Source organism: Phalaenopsis equestris, unplaced genomic scaffold (genome assembly GCF_001263595.1).
Source record: "Phalaenopsis equestris unplaced genomic scaffold, ASM126359v1 Scaffold001106, whole genome shotgun sequence".
NCBI classification, from domain to species: Eukaryota; Viridiplantae; Streptophyta; class Magnoliopsida; order Asparagales; family Orchidaceae; genus Phalaenopsis; species Phalaenopsis equestris.
The window spans coordinates 1-15,021 of NW_018165545.1; the positions used below are offsets into that span (position 1 = coordinate 1).

Genomic DNA, 15,021 nt, shown 5'->3' on the forward strand with positions numbered 1-15,021 from the left:
TATATATATATATATATATATACTGCGAACTTTTCAATTCATGACCACATAATTCACATCACAAATTCTAACGATTATCGAATTCCATGTTTACAAGTTGGAGCACAAACATTAACTTTGCTTCTAAACAATGCTGAAAATGAGATGGCACAAAGAGTAAAACACTTCTAATTTAGTTTTAAAAGCAAACTAAATCATTGAACGGCGATTATAAAATCATATTCGAGGTTTCAATTTAAAAAAAATTTAAGGAACGTACAAAATCACACAATTACACGCAAAGAATAGCTTGTTTAATAAATAAACATTTCCTTAACATCATTCTTCAGAATGGGAAAATAATGAGGCATATTAACAAGGCCAACCTTAAATTTGAAAATAAATGGAAGCAAACAAGCAATATCCTCAAAACATTCATTCAACATGAAAATCTAGATCTTCTATTAAATACTTCGTGATGGTTCCTTCATCTGTTCTTACTTTCATTTACCCTGACCTGAAATGGTGGAAGAGACGATAGAACACGCTGCTGCAAACATTCAGAAATACTACATAAGAATACTTAAAAAAACACAAGCAGAGATCAAACTGCAATGAAAAAATGAAAAAACGACATTATTTATAAATATATGCAGAAGTTACAGCTTGAAATGATCGTTGTACCTTGTTCATAGTTGTTTCATTCTGATGGAAAATACCAAAAGATGGACTCTGTTCTATCCTCGAATTTCTCGGACTCTTAAAAATATAATTTTCGGAATCGTGGTTATCATCTTTGACGATCCACTTCTCTTTCCAAATTTCAAAAATCTCTTAATCCCTTTTGTTACATCCATGATGGGATGAGTGGATGCATCAACAGCCACAAAAGGTCGCTCTAAACTCCCCCATTTCTTCCTCTCCCTAACGGTCTTTCCTTCCAGATATTGATTCATTTTCTGCAAATCTTCTTTAGCTGGGTCAGAGCGCTGAGAATCCACTGACGAATCAAAATCAGATACCTCGTGTAAATCAGGAAGAAAATTCTGAATTTGAGAATTACTTGATTTAGGACTTGCAACAAATTGACTTCTACTTCCAAATCTATGATATGCAGAATTCCAACTTTCTTTGCTGATCCTTGGCTTTCGATTTTCATCATTCCCTTCTTTCAGCAATTCAGTGTATTCCTCAACCTGAATTTGGGAATTACTTGATTTAGCTTTACTGATTCCTGCAGTTGGAGTTGTACCACTGCTTTTCCCGTGTAATGGCCTTTGTGCTCCACTCCTTTGAGGATTAGTATTCATTGGTTGTGTTGAAGTATCAGGATTATAATTCAGATGTATAAAGTCTTTTGGCTCACCAAGACTGACACAGTTTTTATGCAAGGATTGTGACCTTCTAGCCTTGATATCTTTGACAAGGCTCAACTTGTCATTGGAGCTCTGGCTTCGGGCAACACTCCATTGTAGGGTAGTCTCATTGCTGATTCCAGTTGATGACTTGAGGTTTTCTTTTCTCAGGGAGGCTGTCTTGAAGGAACTGATAGCGGGATTACATGCGGTTGCCGCCGAAATCCGATAAGTGGAAGAATGAGCATACTTGGGCTCCATTGTCTGTAAATCACAGTTTAATGATTTAGTATTTAATGCATATACAATTCTATGATTTCAAGATGCATAAGCAAAAAGCTGTTAAAAGTTGAGATATTTTAGTACCTTGCCCTTCTTCATCAATGTGGAAGAGGTGCTATGTAGAGTCTCCATCATTGCCCTCAACTCTGCTTCCTTCTCAGCCCCTCTAGCTCGCCATTCCTCCCTCAACTTTTCTTCTCTTTTCCTCATGTAAATATCATAGAATTGGCCTCTCTGGTCTTCCAAGACATCTTTATTGCTTTGCTGCAACAACTTGCTACCATAATTCAAGGAAGCCATGTCTTCACCGCACAGCTTGAGCTTGTATATTGCCACAAGCCTCTCGAGCTCCTCAGCCCTCAGAAAAAGCTCTTGCTTCAGTTCCATTTCTCCTGTTAACGGCCTTGGTGAAATTAACTCCATCGATTTCTTCTCAGAATATTGATTGTTCTATGGCTACAAGTTGAAGAAGAAGAAGAAGAAGAAGAAGAAGAAGAAGAAGAAGAAAGGATTTGGTTTCAGCTTTCTTCTTGGTTCTGCTTCAGTAATATCGTTGCAACTACTATGGATGATAGCGGGTTTATTAAAGGCAGAGAAGTCCAAGAGTTGACCATTTCCAGCGCTAACAGTCTTCTCGAATTCATCCGCCTCCACTTTAGAATTTGGGGCTGGAAGTCGGATTCGTTGACTCTTGTATAGGCATTATGCACCACATAAACTATCAAATTAGAATTCAATAAATCTTAATACGATATTTGCTAAGAGAAGCCGTAGAAGACCCGTAGCCAAAAATGAGTTGATGAAAAAAATAAAAATTAGGAATATTTTGGGTTAATTTTTAGGAGGATGTATTGAATTGAAGATAAATTGGCATTTTTTGAACTTTGGATACCATGGTATTTTGTAATATATCAAGTAATTTCTTACTACTGAAATATACATCATGTACATGAATGGTGTTATAATAGATGGATGATGGAAAGAAAGTTTAAGAGAAGAATTAGTCCTTGTATGTTCTTTCATTGTGTTTGAGAAAATTTAGATGATAGCTGGGGAAAGTTAAGTCAAATATTAATGGGGTGATTTGGGTTAACTTTTATTTTTATTTTTTATTTTATTTTATTTTATTTATATTTTACTTTGAAATAAAATATATTTGTTAGTTGTGATTATTTCAGAAAACACTCAAAAATTATTCTGAGTTATTTTAAATTAACTAAACTTGGTTTTAAAAAAATTAAAAACACTTAAAAAATACACCATTCAAGCATATTTTTAAGAAGAAAAGCAAAAAATAAGATTAGAAAAAAAAATGATCCAAAAAAGGCCTAAATTTCCCAAGACCAAAAAAAAAAAAAAATTAATGAACTTTAAAATTTTGTCATTTAACATTGAATAATTAAATTAGCCTTTTAAGTGATATGTCTATATTTTATAAAAGATACTAAGGGCTCATTCTTTAATGAAGTTATATACCATATTTAATAATAAATAAATAAAATTTAACATTGGTTAGATACAATTAGGCATTAGAATTGATTTTAATTTTATAAATTTTCTTTGAGTTCTAGTAAAAATGTACATTTCATTTTTGTTTGCAATGTTGAAATGAGCCATAAGAGTATGATTAATATACATGTATGTTTGGAGAGAAATTCTTTTGGCATGCTTGCACCTTAAATGACTGAAATAAATAGTATTTTATAGATTTTTAGATACTCTTTAATTTTAAAAGTCAGACCAAAATTTGTTGGTCTAAATGAATCAACAATGAATTAATTTTTTTAGCCATATTTTTCTTGGGCTAACATTCAAAAAAACTTGCTTATAAAGTTATGTTTTGTAAAACTATATTAGTGTTTGAAGATGAAATTGCTCTATGCTTTTCAACACTCTTAATTAAAACATTAGAGGATAAAAAAGTCTATAAGAACTATTCTTTTCTTTATTAGCCATTTTTTAAATACTTTTTGTTTAAAGGATGAGGGACACAAATAAGAGCCCCGAGAGATCCATGTGTGGAAGGAGCTGAAAAGCATATGTAAGTTTCCTGTTAATAGGAGTGAGAATACAGAGAAGAATGTAATGAGTTAGTGATAAAAGGTGTGACCTATAGTTTGTAGGTTTTCATGTTATATTTAACTATTTTCATGTTTATTTTGTGGTTTATATATCTAACTACTGCATTCTTGTCAAGGTGACATAAGATTCATTTGCTTTCTTGGTCTTTATGGTATTAAACCCGGGTTTTATCTTGAGGTTGGGCCTTAAACTCTACAACAAAATGATGTTGTTGAGAGAAAACATAGAAAACATATAGAAACCATTAAAACTTTACTATATGATCCTCAACTATACTCTAAGGGATGAAGCCCTTTAAACAGTATTATATCTCAAAAGTAGAATGCATACAATCTAAACTACTAAAAGTATTAGCCCTTATCAACACCTACATGGGCAGCCACCTTCATACATGCACTTAAAGGTATTTGGATGTTGTTGTGAACCATAGAGACAACCACAATCGGATCATAAACTTGCTCCTAAGTCGATTATAGGTTTCTTTTTTTTTTGGTATTCTTCAACCCATAAGGGTTATCGTTGTTATGATCACCTCACATGTATGATAATTATCTCCTGATATGTGGCTTTTAATAAGCACAATTTTCCTTATGCCCGTGATGATGCTATCTAACTTGCCTACCAGAAAAATCTCCTCTTAACATCTCTCGACTTGTATTGATTCCCACAAGCTATGCTTCTACTCAAAATTTCAAGGCAGTGGCTACATTCTTACCTACTAAGGATTCTGTTCAATCAAAAGAAATGAATTTATTCCATAAACCTAGTTTTTACTAACAATTGGTAGGATCTTGCAATATTCGACAATTACCAGACCAAATTGAACTTTTGCTATCAATTATTTATCTCAATATATGCATAAACCTACGCTCTATCCATTTCAAGACCTTACTCAAATTCTCATATAAATTCAAGGGACTCCAAGATATGGCTTTGTCATTCAGAAGAGTGACTGATAAACCTAAAATATATAGTGTTTTTATACACATTTTTATATCTATTTTTGGGATATTGAGCTTTAATGAAAGATATTTGTGTGTTTTTCTCTCATGTACAATAAAATGGATGAACAATGCTAAAATGAGTGAAAAAGGGTCAAATTTGGAGCAAAAAAGAAAAAAAAAGGTACAAAAATGAACTAGGGTGCCTAAGCGCCAGAGGCTCGCACCTAAGCGTCAGGTACCCCACGCTTAAGCACCAGAAGTAGTTATTTGATGATTCATTAAATTTAGAGAAATTTTTGAAGAGGTGTTTGAAGCAACCCTTGGTAAAAACATGGGAAATATCCCGTGGACATGAAAATTCATTCATATCTTTAGAGGATGCGGGAAATATCCCGTGGACATGAAAATTCATTCATATGACTTTAGAGGATGCAAAATGAGGAGGCAACTTCTAGAAGATTCATTGAAATGGAGACACATTTTGAATAGACACTAAGGCACCTTTTAGATTTTATTAAAGAAGACTTGGATCATCAAGACAAGGGGTCAACCTTCCATCAGATTTTACAGCAATCATCCATCCAAGTAACCGTCGCCGCCAACCACTTTCTTTTTATTTTGAGTGTTATTTTATATTGTGACTGACGGAAGAGAATTCAAAGGAACTTCAAGACATTTGATAGAGAGGATTTGAGATAAGTGTTTATCTTTGTGACTACACTTGGTTTTAATATAGATTTCTTGTTTGTGTGCATGATTTCTACTTTTAAACTCATGTGGGGTTGTGTTTTCTTCATGAATTCTGAGTAATTTTTTTTATTTTTTTCCTTAAAATGATAAGTGATTAAGTGTTTATAGGATGTTGTTTGAAGTATTAGACTTCAATGTTGGAAGAATTTGTGTTGACTTGAAACCTTACACTTCATTTACTTCTTGATTTCACCAATTAATATGTTAATACCTGTTGTAAGAACACATAAGATCCGAGATGGTATTGTCACAGTCAACAAATGGTTAAAATGACATATTGATTTCATGAATGAGAATGTAGTTCATGGGGTAGAGTGCAAATAAATAGGGAAATAAACTTTTCAATGGTGTAGAATTAAAAGACTTTAGAGTGATAGACTAAAGCCCCCAATTTGATTTATAGTTTTAGGTTTTGATATTAGATGTTAGCCCCCAGGAGGAGGGAGAAGAGGGAAATCTAGAGTGAGAGCTAGTATCTTCCCTACCTAACCGGCCTTCAAGACTATTCAAATTATAGATTAGTCAATGTTCTTTATAGCATCTCTAGTAAGGGTAACAAATATTGTTGCTCCTATTTGACATAACACATTTAAATACATCCACAATGGAATTTTCATACTTATTACTGATTCATGATAAGGAAAAAGATATTTTATTTATATAGTCTTCATCTTGAAAATATTTAGTTAAGTTAATTAGTTGCTTACTTTATTTTCAGAAATAGAAAATTATAAAAAGAATCAAATTTTCATTCATATTATAGCCTCTTAAGTTTAAGTAAGAATATTTTGTGAAGTATATTTTTGTCATCTAAAATTTTTAGTTTCCTAAACTGCATATTGTTAATCTCCCTGTGGGTTCGATATTCAGGGCTTGATTAAAAAGTCCTATATAAAGTTCTATATTACTTGATAATGATACACATACTTGCGTAGTATCCCATATTCAAATATTATAATTGTAATCTTATTTATTTCATAGTGGAAAACTTACTTAACTTTTGCTTTGGATCAAGTTTTTGACTTTGTTGCAAATAAAGAATAACTATTAAGGAAATTAAGTATATATTCGCATACATCGCATTTTAAATCTATATAGAAAGTCGGGACCAAGTTCTTAGCGTCGTTGCCTGGGAGAGTTAAAGTGCAGAAATTTAAAAAAATTTCAAAAGAGTTTTTTGAGAACGCAAATTTGAGAAAGCAAATATTTCTATTTTCATAAAGTCTTATTTAAACTTTAAGATTTATTATAGGAGTATTATAGTGTTGTTTTTATATTTTAAGTTCTTGTTTGTGTTTTTTTTATTTTATATGTATTTTATAGCAATGTATGCATAGTTCAGGTTCCACAGGACTTGTGCCCTACTATTCTGAATTAGAAAGAACTATTAAAAAAATTAAAAAATTAAAAATTACTGAAAAATTTCAAGAATTGAAAAATTAAAATAATCAAAATGTTGAAGAATTTAAACATTTAAGAGATTATGCAAACCTTACGGTAGATGAACTTCATTGTAGTATTCAAAAACCCGTTGTAGTGGCTAATTCATTTGAACTTAAACCTGTTATTATCCCAATGATATCAAATAATTAGTTTGGGGGAGCACCAACTAAGGATCCAAATTTACATCTTGCAATTTTTTAGAATTGTGTGCTACATTTAAATATGATGGTGTATCAGATGATGTTATTAGACTTAGATTATTTCCTTTCTCACTGAGGGATAAAGCTAAGATATGGTTATATTCGTTATCACTTTGATCTATTAGAACTTGGAGTGATTTAGCATAGAAAGTCATTGCAAAATATTTTCCACCATAAAAAACTGCGAAGCTTAGAAATGGTATTACATCTTTTTGTTAGTTTGAAGGTGAATCTATTTATGAAGCATGTGAATGATTTAAGGAACACTTAAGAAAGTGTCTACACCATGCTATACTAGATTGGTTAATAATTCAAAATTTTTACAATAGATTAGCTGGATCTCTTAGATCTATTACCTATGCCGTGGTTGGTGTATCATTGATGTCAAAACCATTTCATGATGCTCATGATTTAATTGAAGAAATTGCTACAAATAATTTTCAATGACCTTTTGAAAGGGTAAATCTTAAGAAAGCAGCCAATATTAATGAAACTGATGTTTTTGCCATGTTAGCAAATCAAGTTGCTATAATTTCAAGGAAGTTAAACAAATTTAGAATGAATTTTATCAACCAATTTCCATGGTTGAAGAGAATTCAATAGGCCAAATGATAGATTTTTAAGCATCATTAGAGACTTTGAATGCCATAAACAATAAGCAGAATAACCCATATTCAAATTATTATAACCCAAGTTGGAAAAACCATCCCAACTTTAATTGGAATAATACTTTGGGTGGTAGTAATCAGTAATGGGGGAACAATCAAGTAAACCCATTCGAAAATTGGAACAACCAAGGGAATGATAATTATAAACCTACTTATCTTCCAGGTTTTAACAGTAATCCACAATTTAAGGAGAAGAAGTTGTGTAGAAGTTGTGAGGAGAAGAAGTTGTGTATAGAAGAAGTGGTGTTACAAATAGAAAATCAATTACAAAGGCAATGAGCTACAATTAGAAATATTGAGAATCAATTGGGACAAATAACAACTTCATTAAGTAACAGATCCCAAGAAACACTTCATAGTAATACAGAAGTATATCCAAATAACAAGAATAAAAAGCAAGTAAAAGCTGTTCAAAAAGAGACTGAAGTTAGCAGGTCGTTTAATAACATATCTTAAGGGACTTATAGAAGATGTACTAGTGAAATTGGATCAATTTATCTTTCCCATTGATTTCATTGTGCTATATATGGAGGAAGATAAGGAGATACCTATCATTTTGCGGAGACCATTTCTAGCCACTCAAAGAGCAATGATAGATGTGTAGAAAGAAGAATTAACTATGCCCGTCAATGATGAAATAGATACATTTAATATTTTCAAATCAATGAAATATCCTACAAAAGGTAAAAATGATGAATGTTAAAAAATAAATGTGATAAGATATTTAAGTGAATGTCATTTCAAAGCAACTAAAATTTTGAAGTTAAAGAGTTGGAACATTAACAAGAAGAAGAATTAGATCATTATGAAGATTTATATAAAGAAGATTCAAATTATGTTCAAGAAAGTTTTAAAGTTTTGGACAGACAAAAAAAGATACATCTCTTTATCCATCAATTGAAAAACCTCCTCAGCTTGAGTTGAAGTTGTTTCCTGAATATTTGAAGTATGTTTTTTTAGGTGATTCCTCTACATTACGTGTTATAATTCCTCAGAATTAACTTCAGAAGAAGAAGAGATTTTGATGAAAAATTTAAAGAGTTATAAGAAAGCCTTTGGATGGACAATTGTTGATATAAAAGGAATCAATCATTCAATTTATATGCATAAAATTCATATAAAAGAGAACAAAAAACCCAGTGCGGATCCTCAAAGGAGATTGAATCCTATTATGAAAGAAGTTGTTAAGAAAGAAATTCTAGAGTGGTTAGATGTTAAAATTATTTACCCTATTTCAGATAGTGCATGGGTTAGTCCAATTCACTGCATTCCTAAGAAAGGAGGAGTCACTATGACTTTAAATGAACATAATGAGTTGATACCAATAAGACAAGTCACAAAATGATGAATATGCATTGATTATAGAAAATTAAATCTCGCCACAAGGAAAGATCATTTTCCACTACTCTTTCTAGATCAAATGCTGGATAGACTAGCTGAGCATAAATACTTTAATTTTTTGGATGGATATGCTAGTTATCACTAAATACAAATAGCTCATGAGGATCAAGAGAAAACAACTTTTACCAGTCCTTATGGTACAATTGTATTTAGAAGAATGCCCTTTGGTTTCTGTAATTCACCTGCTAAATTTAAAGATGTATGGGGCTATTTTTGTGATTTGATTGAAAAAAGGATTGAAGTTTTTATTGATGATTTTTAAGTGTTTGGAACTTCATTTGAATCATGTTTAGAACATTTATCAAAAGTTCTTAAGCACTGTGAAGAAACAAATTTAGTACTTAATTGGGAAAAATATCAATTTATGGTAGCGGGAGAAATAGTTTTGAGACATCAAATTTCAAAAAATGGTATGGAAGTAGACCTTGCAATAATTCAAGTAATCGCTAATTTACTTTAGCCAACAAGTGTGAAGGGAATTAGGAGTTTTTTAGGACATGTTGGATTCTACATGCAGTATATTAAAAACTTTTCAAAAATTACGAAGCCTCTATGCAATTTACTTGAAAAAGATGTAATTTTTAATTTTAATAAAGAGTGCCTAAAAGTTTTTGAATTATTAAAAAAAAATTAATCATTGCACCAATTGTTATTTCACAAGATTGAGAAAAATCTTTTGAATTGATATGTGATGCTAGCGATTATGCTCTTGGAGTTGTTTTAGGACAAAAGCATGATAAGATTTTCAAAGTTATCCACTATGCAAGTAGAACTCTTAATGAAGCTCCAATTAATTATGTCACAACAGGAAAAAGGTTATTAGAATTAGTATATGCTTTTGATAAATTTAGATCATACTTAATTGGAACTAAACATATTGCACATACAAATCATTCTGATATTAAGTATTTAATGAAAAAGATGGATGCAAAGTCAAGATTGATAAGATGGGTTCTTCTTTTGCAAGAATTTGACTTTGAAATAGTAGATAGGAAGAGAGCTGAGAATCAAACTGTTGATCATTTGTCCCAACTTGAATTAGAGAAACCACTTAATTTTGAAAAAGTGATTAATGAATATTTCCCAGATGAAGAATTGTTCAATGTTTATGCCGACATTGTGAATTTCATTGTTAGTGATATTATACCCTATGGAATGACATATCAATAGAAGAGGAAATTTTTATATGAAGCAAAAACTTATTTTTGGGATGACCCATTTTTGTATAAACAAGAAAAAGATCTAATTATTTGAAGATGTGCGCTTTTAGAAGAAACATTTGAAATTATTCAAAAATGTTATAATTCTAATTTTGGGAGACATTTTAGTGTTGATAAAATAACATACAAAATTTTACAATCTGGATTTTATTGGCCTACAATCTTTAGAGATGTTAACGCTTAAATCAAAAATTGTGATCGATGTCAACGAGTCATCAATATTTCTAGGAAGAATTAGATGCCCCTCAATTATGTGTTAGAAGTTGAGATATTTGATGTTTGGGGATTAGATTTTATGGGACCATTTATACCATCTTTCAGAAATTTATATATATTGTTAGCAGTAGACTATGTATCCAAATGGATAGAAGTTGTTGCATTACCTTGATGTGATGCTCAAAGTGTTGTAATTTTTTTAAGAATGAACATATTTTGTTGATTTGGGATGCCGAGAGTAATCATAACTGACGGGGGAAAGTTATTAAAGAAATAACATATAAACCATAGAATTGTCATTGCTTATCATCCTAAGACAAGTGGTTTGGCTTAATTATCCGATTGTGAAATTAAAAGAATATTGGAAAAATCTGTGAATCCAACCAAAATAGATTGGTCAGTCAAACTTGACTATGCTTTGTGGGCTTATAGGATTGCATACAAAACTCCTATAGAAATGTCCTCATACATGCTAATATTCAGGAAAGCTTGTCACTAACTAGTTAAACTTGGCATAAAGTATATTGGACAATTAAAGAATTTAATTACAATTTAAAAGATGTTGGTGAGAAAATATTATTGCAATTGAATGAGCTTGAAGAGATTAGGAATGAATCTTATGAAAGTGCTAAGATTTACAAAGAAAAGATGAAGATGTGCCATGATTAGAGGAGTCTTACTAAAAATTTTCAGCCAGGGCAACAAGTTTTGCTTTACAATTCGAGGTTTAGTTTATTAAAAGTGCTAAGATTTACAAAGAAAAGATGAAGATGTGCCATGATTAGAGGAGAAGTGCTAAGATTTACAAAGAAAAGATGAAGATATGCCATGATCAGAGGAGTCTTACTAGAAATTTTCAGCCAGGGCAACAAGTTTTGCTTTACAATTCGAGGTTTAGTTTATTAATAGGCAAACTTAAGTCCAGGTGGATGAGCCCATTTGTTGTTATGAAAGTTTATCCTTATGGAGCTATGGATATCAAAGATCCTAAAACTGACAAAATATTTAAGGTGAATGGTCACAGGCTGAAATCCTACTTTTGAGGTGACAAAGTTAAATTAAATATTTTTTAAGATGTTGGGTCAACTAGAATAAGCACTTGTTACGTCGGGCTGCGAAGTAAAACCAAGTGCTCTGTGGGAGGCAACCCATAATTATTTGTGTATTTTTTTTATTGTTGTATTGTTGTGTGTGATTTAGAAAATTATGGTAGTATTTTGATTATATATTAACTTAGTAATTATTCTAAGACCTTTAAAGATGACTTAGACACGTTAGAATGAGTAATTGGACGTTAAGTTGATCTGTGCAAAATTGAGCACTGACACTTAAGCGCCGTCCAACGCTTAAGCGCTACTATTAAAAAAACATGTGAGAATTTCAATTTCAAGAAGTTTGGATCGAGATTTTGTTGGCTTAAACATGGGAGTAGTTCTAAGACGTGCTTAGGAGTTATAGGAAGAGTTTAGAGCCTAAAAATAGAAGTGTTATGTAAGAATTTTTATCACAATTCAATTCTAACCCTAAATCCTAAGTGAAATAAAGAGATTTAAAAAAAAATGTCATCTTGGGAGAGTAATTTGAAGAAGAAGGAGGAGACAATGAGAAAGAAGTTTATTAGTCAGAGTGTGCAAGAGTTTTATAATGGTTTCCTCACCGTTTGTATTGAAAGAATAACAGAGAAAATCATTAAAATTGAGGCTAATGTGACTTCAATTGAAGCAAAAGTGATGGAAGTTAATGCGCATCTGGATCATATGGGATGGAAACTTAAGATGCAGTTTAGATATACCAGTTTTATAGAAGAACTGGACAAGGCTATGTATCTGAAAGACAAGTGGGTTGAAGAAGATTCAACTAGAGTTATTAATCATTGTCTGTTCTTTCAGATATACATTCAAAATGCTGAAGGAGAGACTAATGAGAGGCCAGAATTTGCTCCACCAACTGGAGAATAAAATTAAGTTCGTAGTTTTGTGTTTGTGTGTTTAGTTCTTGTCTAATATTAAGTGTGTTTAGTATGTTATTATGTGATAATTGTCTTGTATTTGTATTAGGAATTTTCTCATCCACGATTATTTGGATTGAGAACTTATGTATTAAAAAATGTTTGTAATCATTCGAGAATTAATATAAGTGTTTTGTTTGTGTAAAATTTTGTGCTATTTCGTGTTGAATCAAATTACTTAAGATTGGTGAATCTTGAGTAAGAGGAGAGTTAGAAGGGAAGGAAATAATATATAAAGTGTTATGAGACCATGTAGGGTTGGTTGAATTAGGCTAGAAGTGCATTTCACTTAAATAAAAAAAATCAAAATTTGTGCACTGACGCCTAAGCGGCAAGACCCGCGCTTAAGCATTATCTAAACCTAGATACAGGCGCCTAAGCGCCTAACCATTCGCGCTTAAGTGCTAGTTCACAAAAACCTGTTTGCAAACAATTTTAAGTGAAAAATCGGTTTGGAAACACCATTTTTGCACATCGCTTCATCTTTTTCCTTGGGTCATTCGCGATTTTGGAGCTAGGGCTTACCATAGTTGAAGATTTCTTGGTGATTTGAGGCAAAAATTGCTAGATTTGATATCCTTGAGGTAAGAGCTTCACTTCCAAGAACTTTTTTTTTATTTTCACCATGTGTTTTGAGCACATTCATGAGGTACCCGAAAATCACTATTCATGGTGAAAATTTGAGAAAAAATTATGGAAAAAGCATGGATTTTTTAGTTTAAGCTTTTAGGAGTTTAGTTTAGTTATTTGGAGTTGAATGAGGAATTGAATGTGAAATTATTTTTAAATTTATACATTTTTTTAGAAATGACATCAAGAATGGAATTTATACATTTTTTTAGAAATGACACCAAGAATGGAGAGAAGTAAGGGGAAGACTCCATTCGATTCAACCAAGTTTGTTAGTTCAAGAGCTTAGGATCATACAGTGATGCACTACAATCGAGAAAATTGATTCCTGAGCAGTGTTTTAAAAGTCCAGGAGGAGCTATTGAAAATTTGATTTTTTTCCTCCATTGGGAGCAATTTTGTTGTTTTTTTTTTGTTGTCGCAGTGATTTCTGTTGTGCGGGAGTTCTATGTGAATCTCCCTGAAGCTGATGAAGAAGGAGTCATGGTGAGGGGGAAGACAATGCCTTCTTTCCCTGAGGTAATTAATCAATTTTATCAATTTCCACCGAGTACATTGTGTTTTTATTCAAACTATAGTCCTACGTAAGAGGAGTTAGACGAGATTATTTCATCTTTGATTGATGGAAGAGGGCTTTGGAAGATCACAAATGAAAGAAGAGTAAACTTTTCTACTTTAAAGTTGGATGCCACTACAAAGACATAGCATTATTTTCTTTTTGCTTGTCTATAACTAACAAATCATTTGAGTCAACTGACTCAAGATCGAACAACCATGAACTATTGTAATCAACAGTTCAAGCCAAATGATATTGGAGCTTTGATTCATGGAGTTATTCCCAATTATGTCGTTGCTGCCACTACTACAGGTTTGGGATTCATATCCTTGATCTTTTCTTTATGCGAGTAGGCTGGAGTTAGATTTTACAGCTGGGAGGCGATCTTACAGCCACTAAAGCCCATTACTAGTGTGAATGTGAAATCTTATTCACATCATTCTATTTTTGGTTGGATGGGTTGATTCTCCATTAGTTCTATTGCTTCGACATCATAAGATATAAATTCAAAACAAATTCTTGTTCATCATTTTAGCTCTCAAGATCAACCAACTAATATTCTTATCAAGTTAATGTCAAGGCAGCGACTCAATTTGCTTCGTTGATTCTCCATTAGTTCTATTGCTTCGACATCATGAGATATAAATTCAAAACAAATTCTTGTTCATCATATTAGCTCTCAAGATCAACCAACTAATATTCTTACCAAGCTAATGTCAAGGCAGCAGCTCAATTTGCTTTAGACCAAGCTAACAGTTCAACTTAAACCTATTAGCTTGAAGGGGAGTAAAAGAAGTGAGAATGTAACGTAACCGAAGATTGTTATGAGCCATTGATAAAATGTGTGGCCTGTAGTCTGTAGTCTTGAGGTTATATTTAGGTATATTCTAGAATAGAGAGTACACTTAGTAGGTGGGGTCATTATGAGGGAGCTCAAGGAGAGTTCCCATAGGACTGCTAGATCTTAGGGTTGACCTTGGGTGTTGGTCTAGAGCTAAGGCACTCACCATTAATCACCTCACTCACAACCACTCATAAGCACGAACCAAAATTTCTTGACTCCGATCCCTTAATCTTTTGGGATACTCATGTAGATGGTCCCCTAAACCCACTGGCCCTAGGCTAGAGTTTAGCTAAGACCAGTACATAGAGAGCCCAAAATGGTATTTCAATTGGTCCATGGCTTATTTATGGTGGTTGGCACCCCAACTCTACCAAAATGCCCAACTTAGCCTTTTGTCCCTAAACCCCCAAATTACCTAGATACCCTTGGGACCCTAAATTTGG

The 15,021-nt window shown here is 32.2% G+C and overlaps 1 protein-coding gene across 3 annotated transcripts; it reads right to left on the reverse strand.

Moving 5' to 3' along the window:
• Positions 1 to 278: 278 nt before the first annotated feature.
• Positions 279 to 2,127, reverse strand: LOC110033170. Of its 3 annotated transcripts, none has more exons than XM_020737072.1 (3): positions 1,701 to 2,127; positions 664 to 1,598; positions 279 to 526 (listed from the first exon to the last, which is right to left on the reverse strand). In XM_020737072.1, the coding sequence occupies exons 1-2, from the start codon at positions 2,037 to 2,039 to the stop codon at positions 717 to 719; spliced, it is 1,221 nt and encodes a 406-aa protein (XP_020592731.1). In that variant the 5' UTR covers positions 2,040 to 2,127; the 3' UTR covers positions 279 to 526; positions 664 to 716. The 3 variants fall into 3 exon arrangements, with proteins under 3 accessions (XP_020592731.1, XP_020592730.1, XP_020592732.1); XM_020737071.1 differs by having other exon boundaries at positions 279 to 529; XM_020737073.1 differs by lacking the exon at positions 279 to 526 and having other exon boundaries at positions 955 to 968; positions 1,043 to 1,598; positions 1,701 to 2,126.
• Between the last annotated feature and the right edge of the window lie 12,894 nt (positions 2,128 to 15,021).

Excerpts from the sequence above, each read along its gene's own strand:
- LOC110033170 (XM_020737072.1), bottom strand. The coding sequence starts at position 2,039 with ATGGAGTTAATTTCACCAAGGCCGTTAACAGGAGAAATGGAACTGAAG. Across the intron at positions 1,599-1,700 it reads CATTGATGAAGAAGGGCAAG|ACAATGGAGCCCAAGTATGC; the intron begins GTACTAAAATAT and ends TGTGATTTACAG.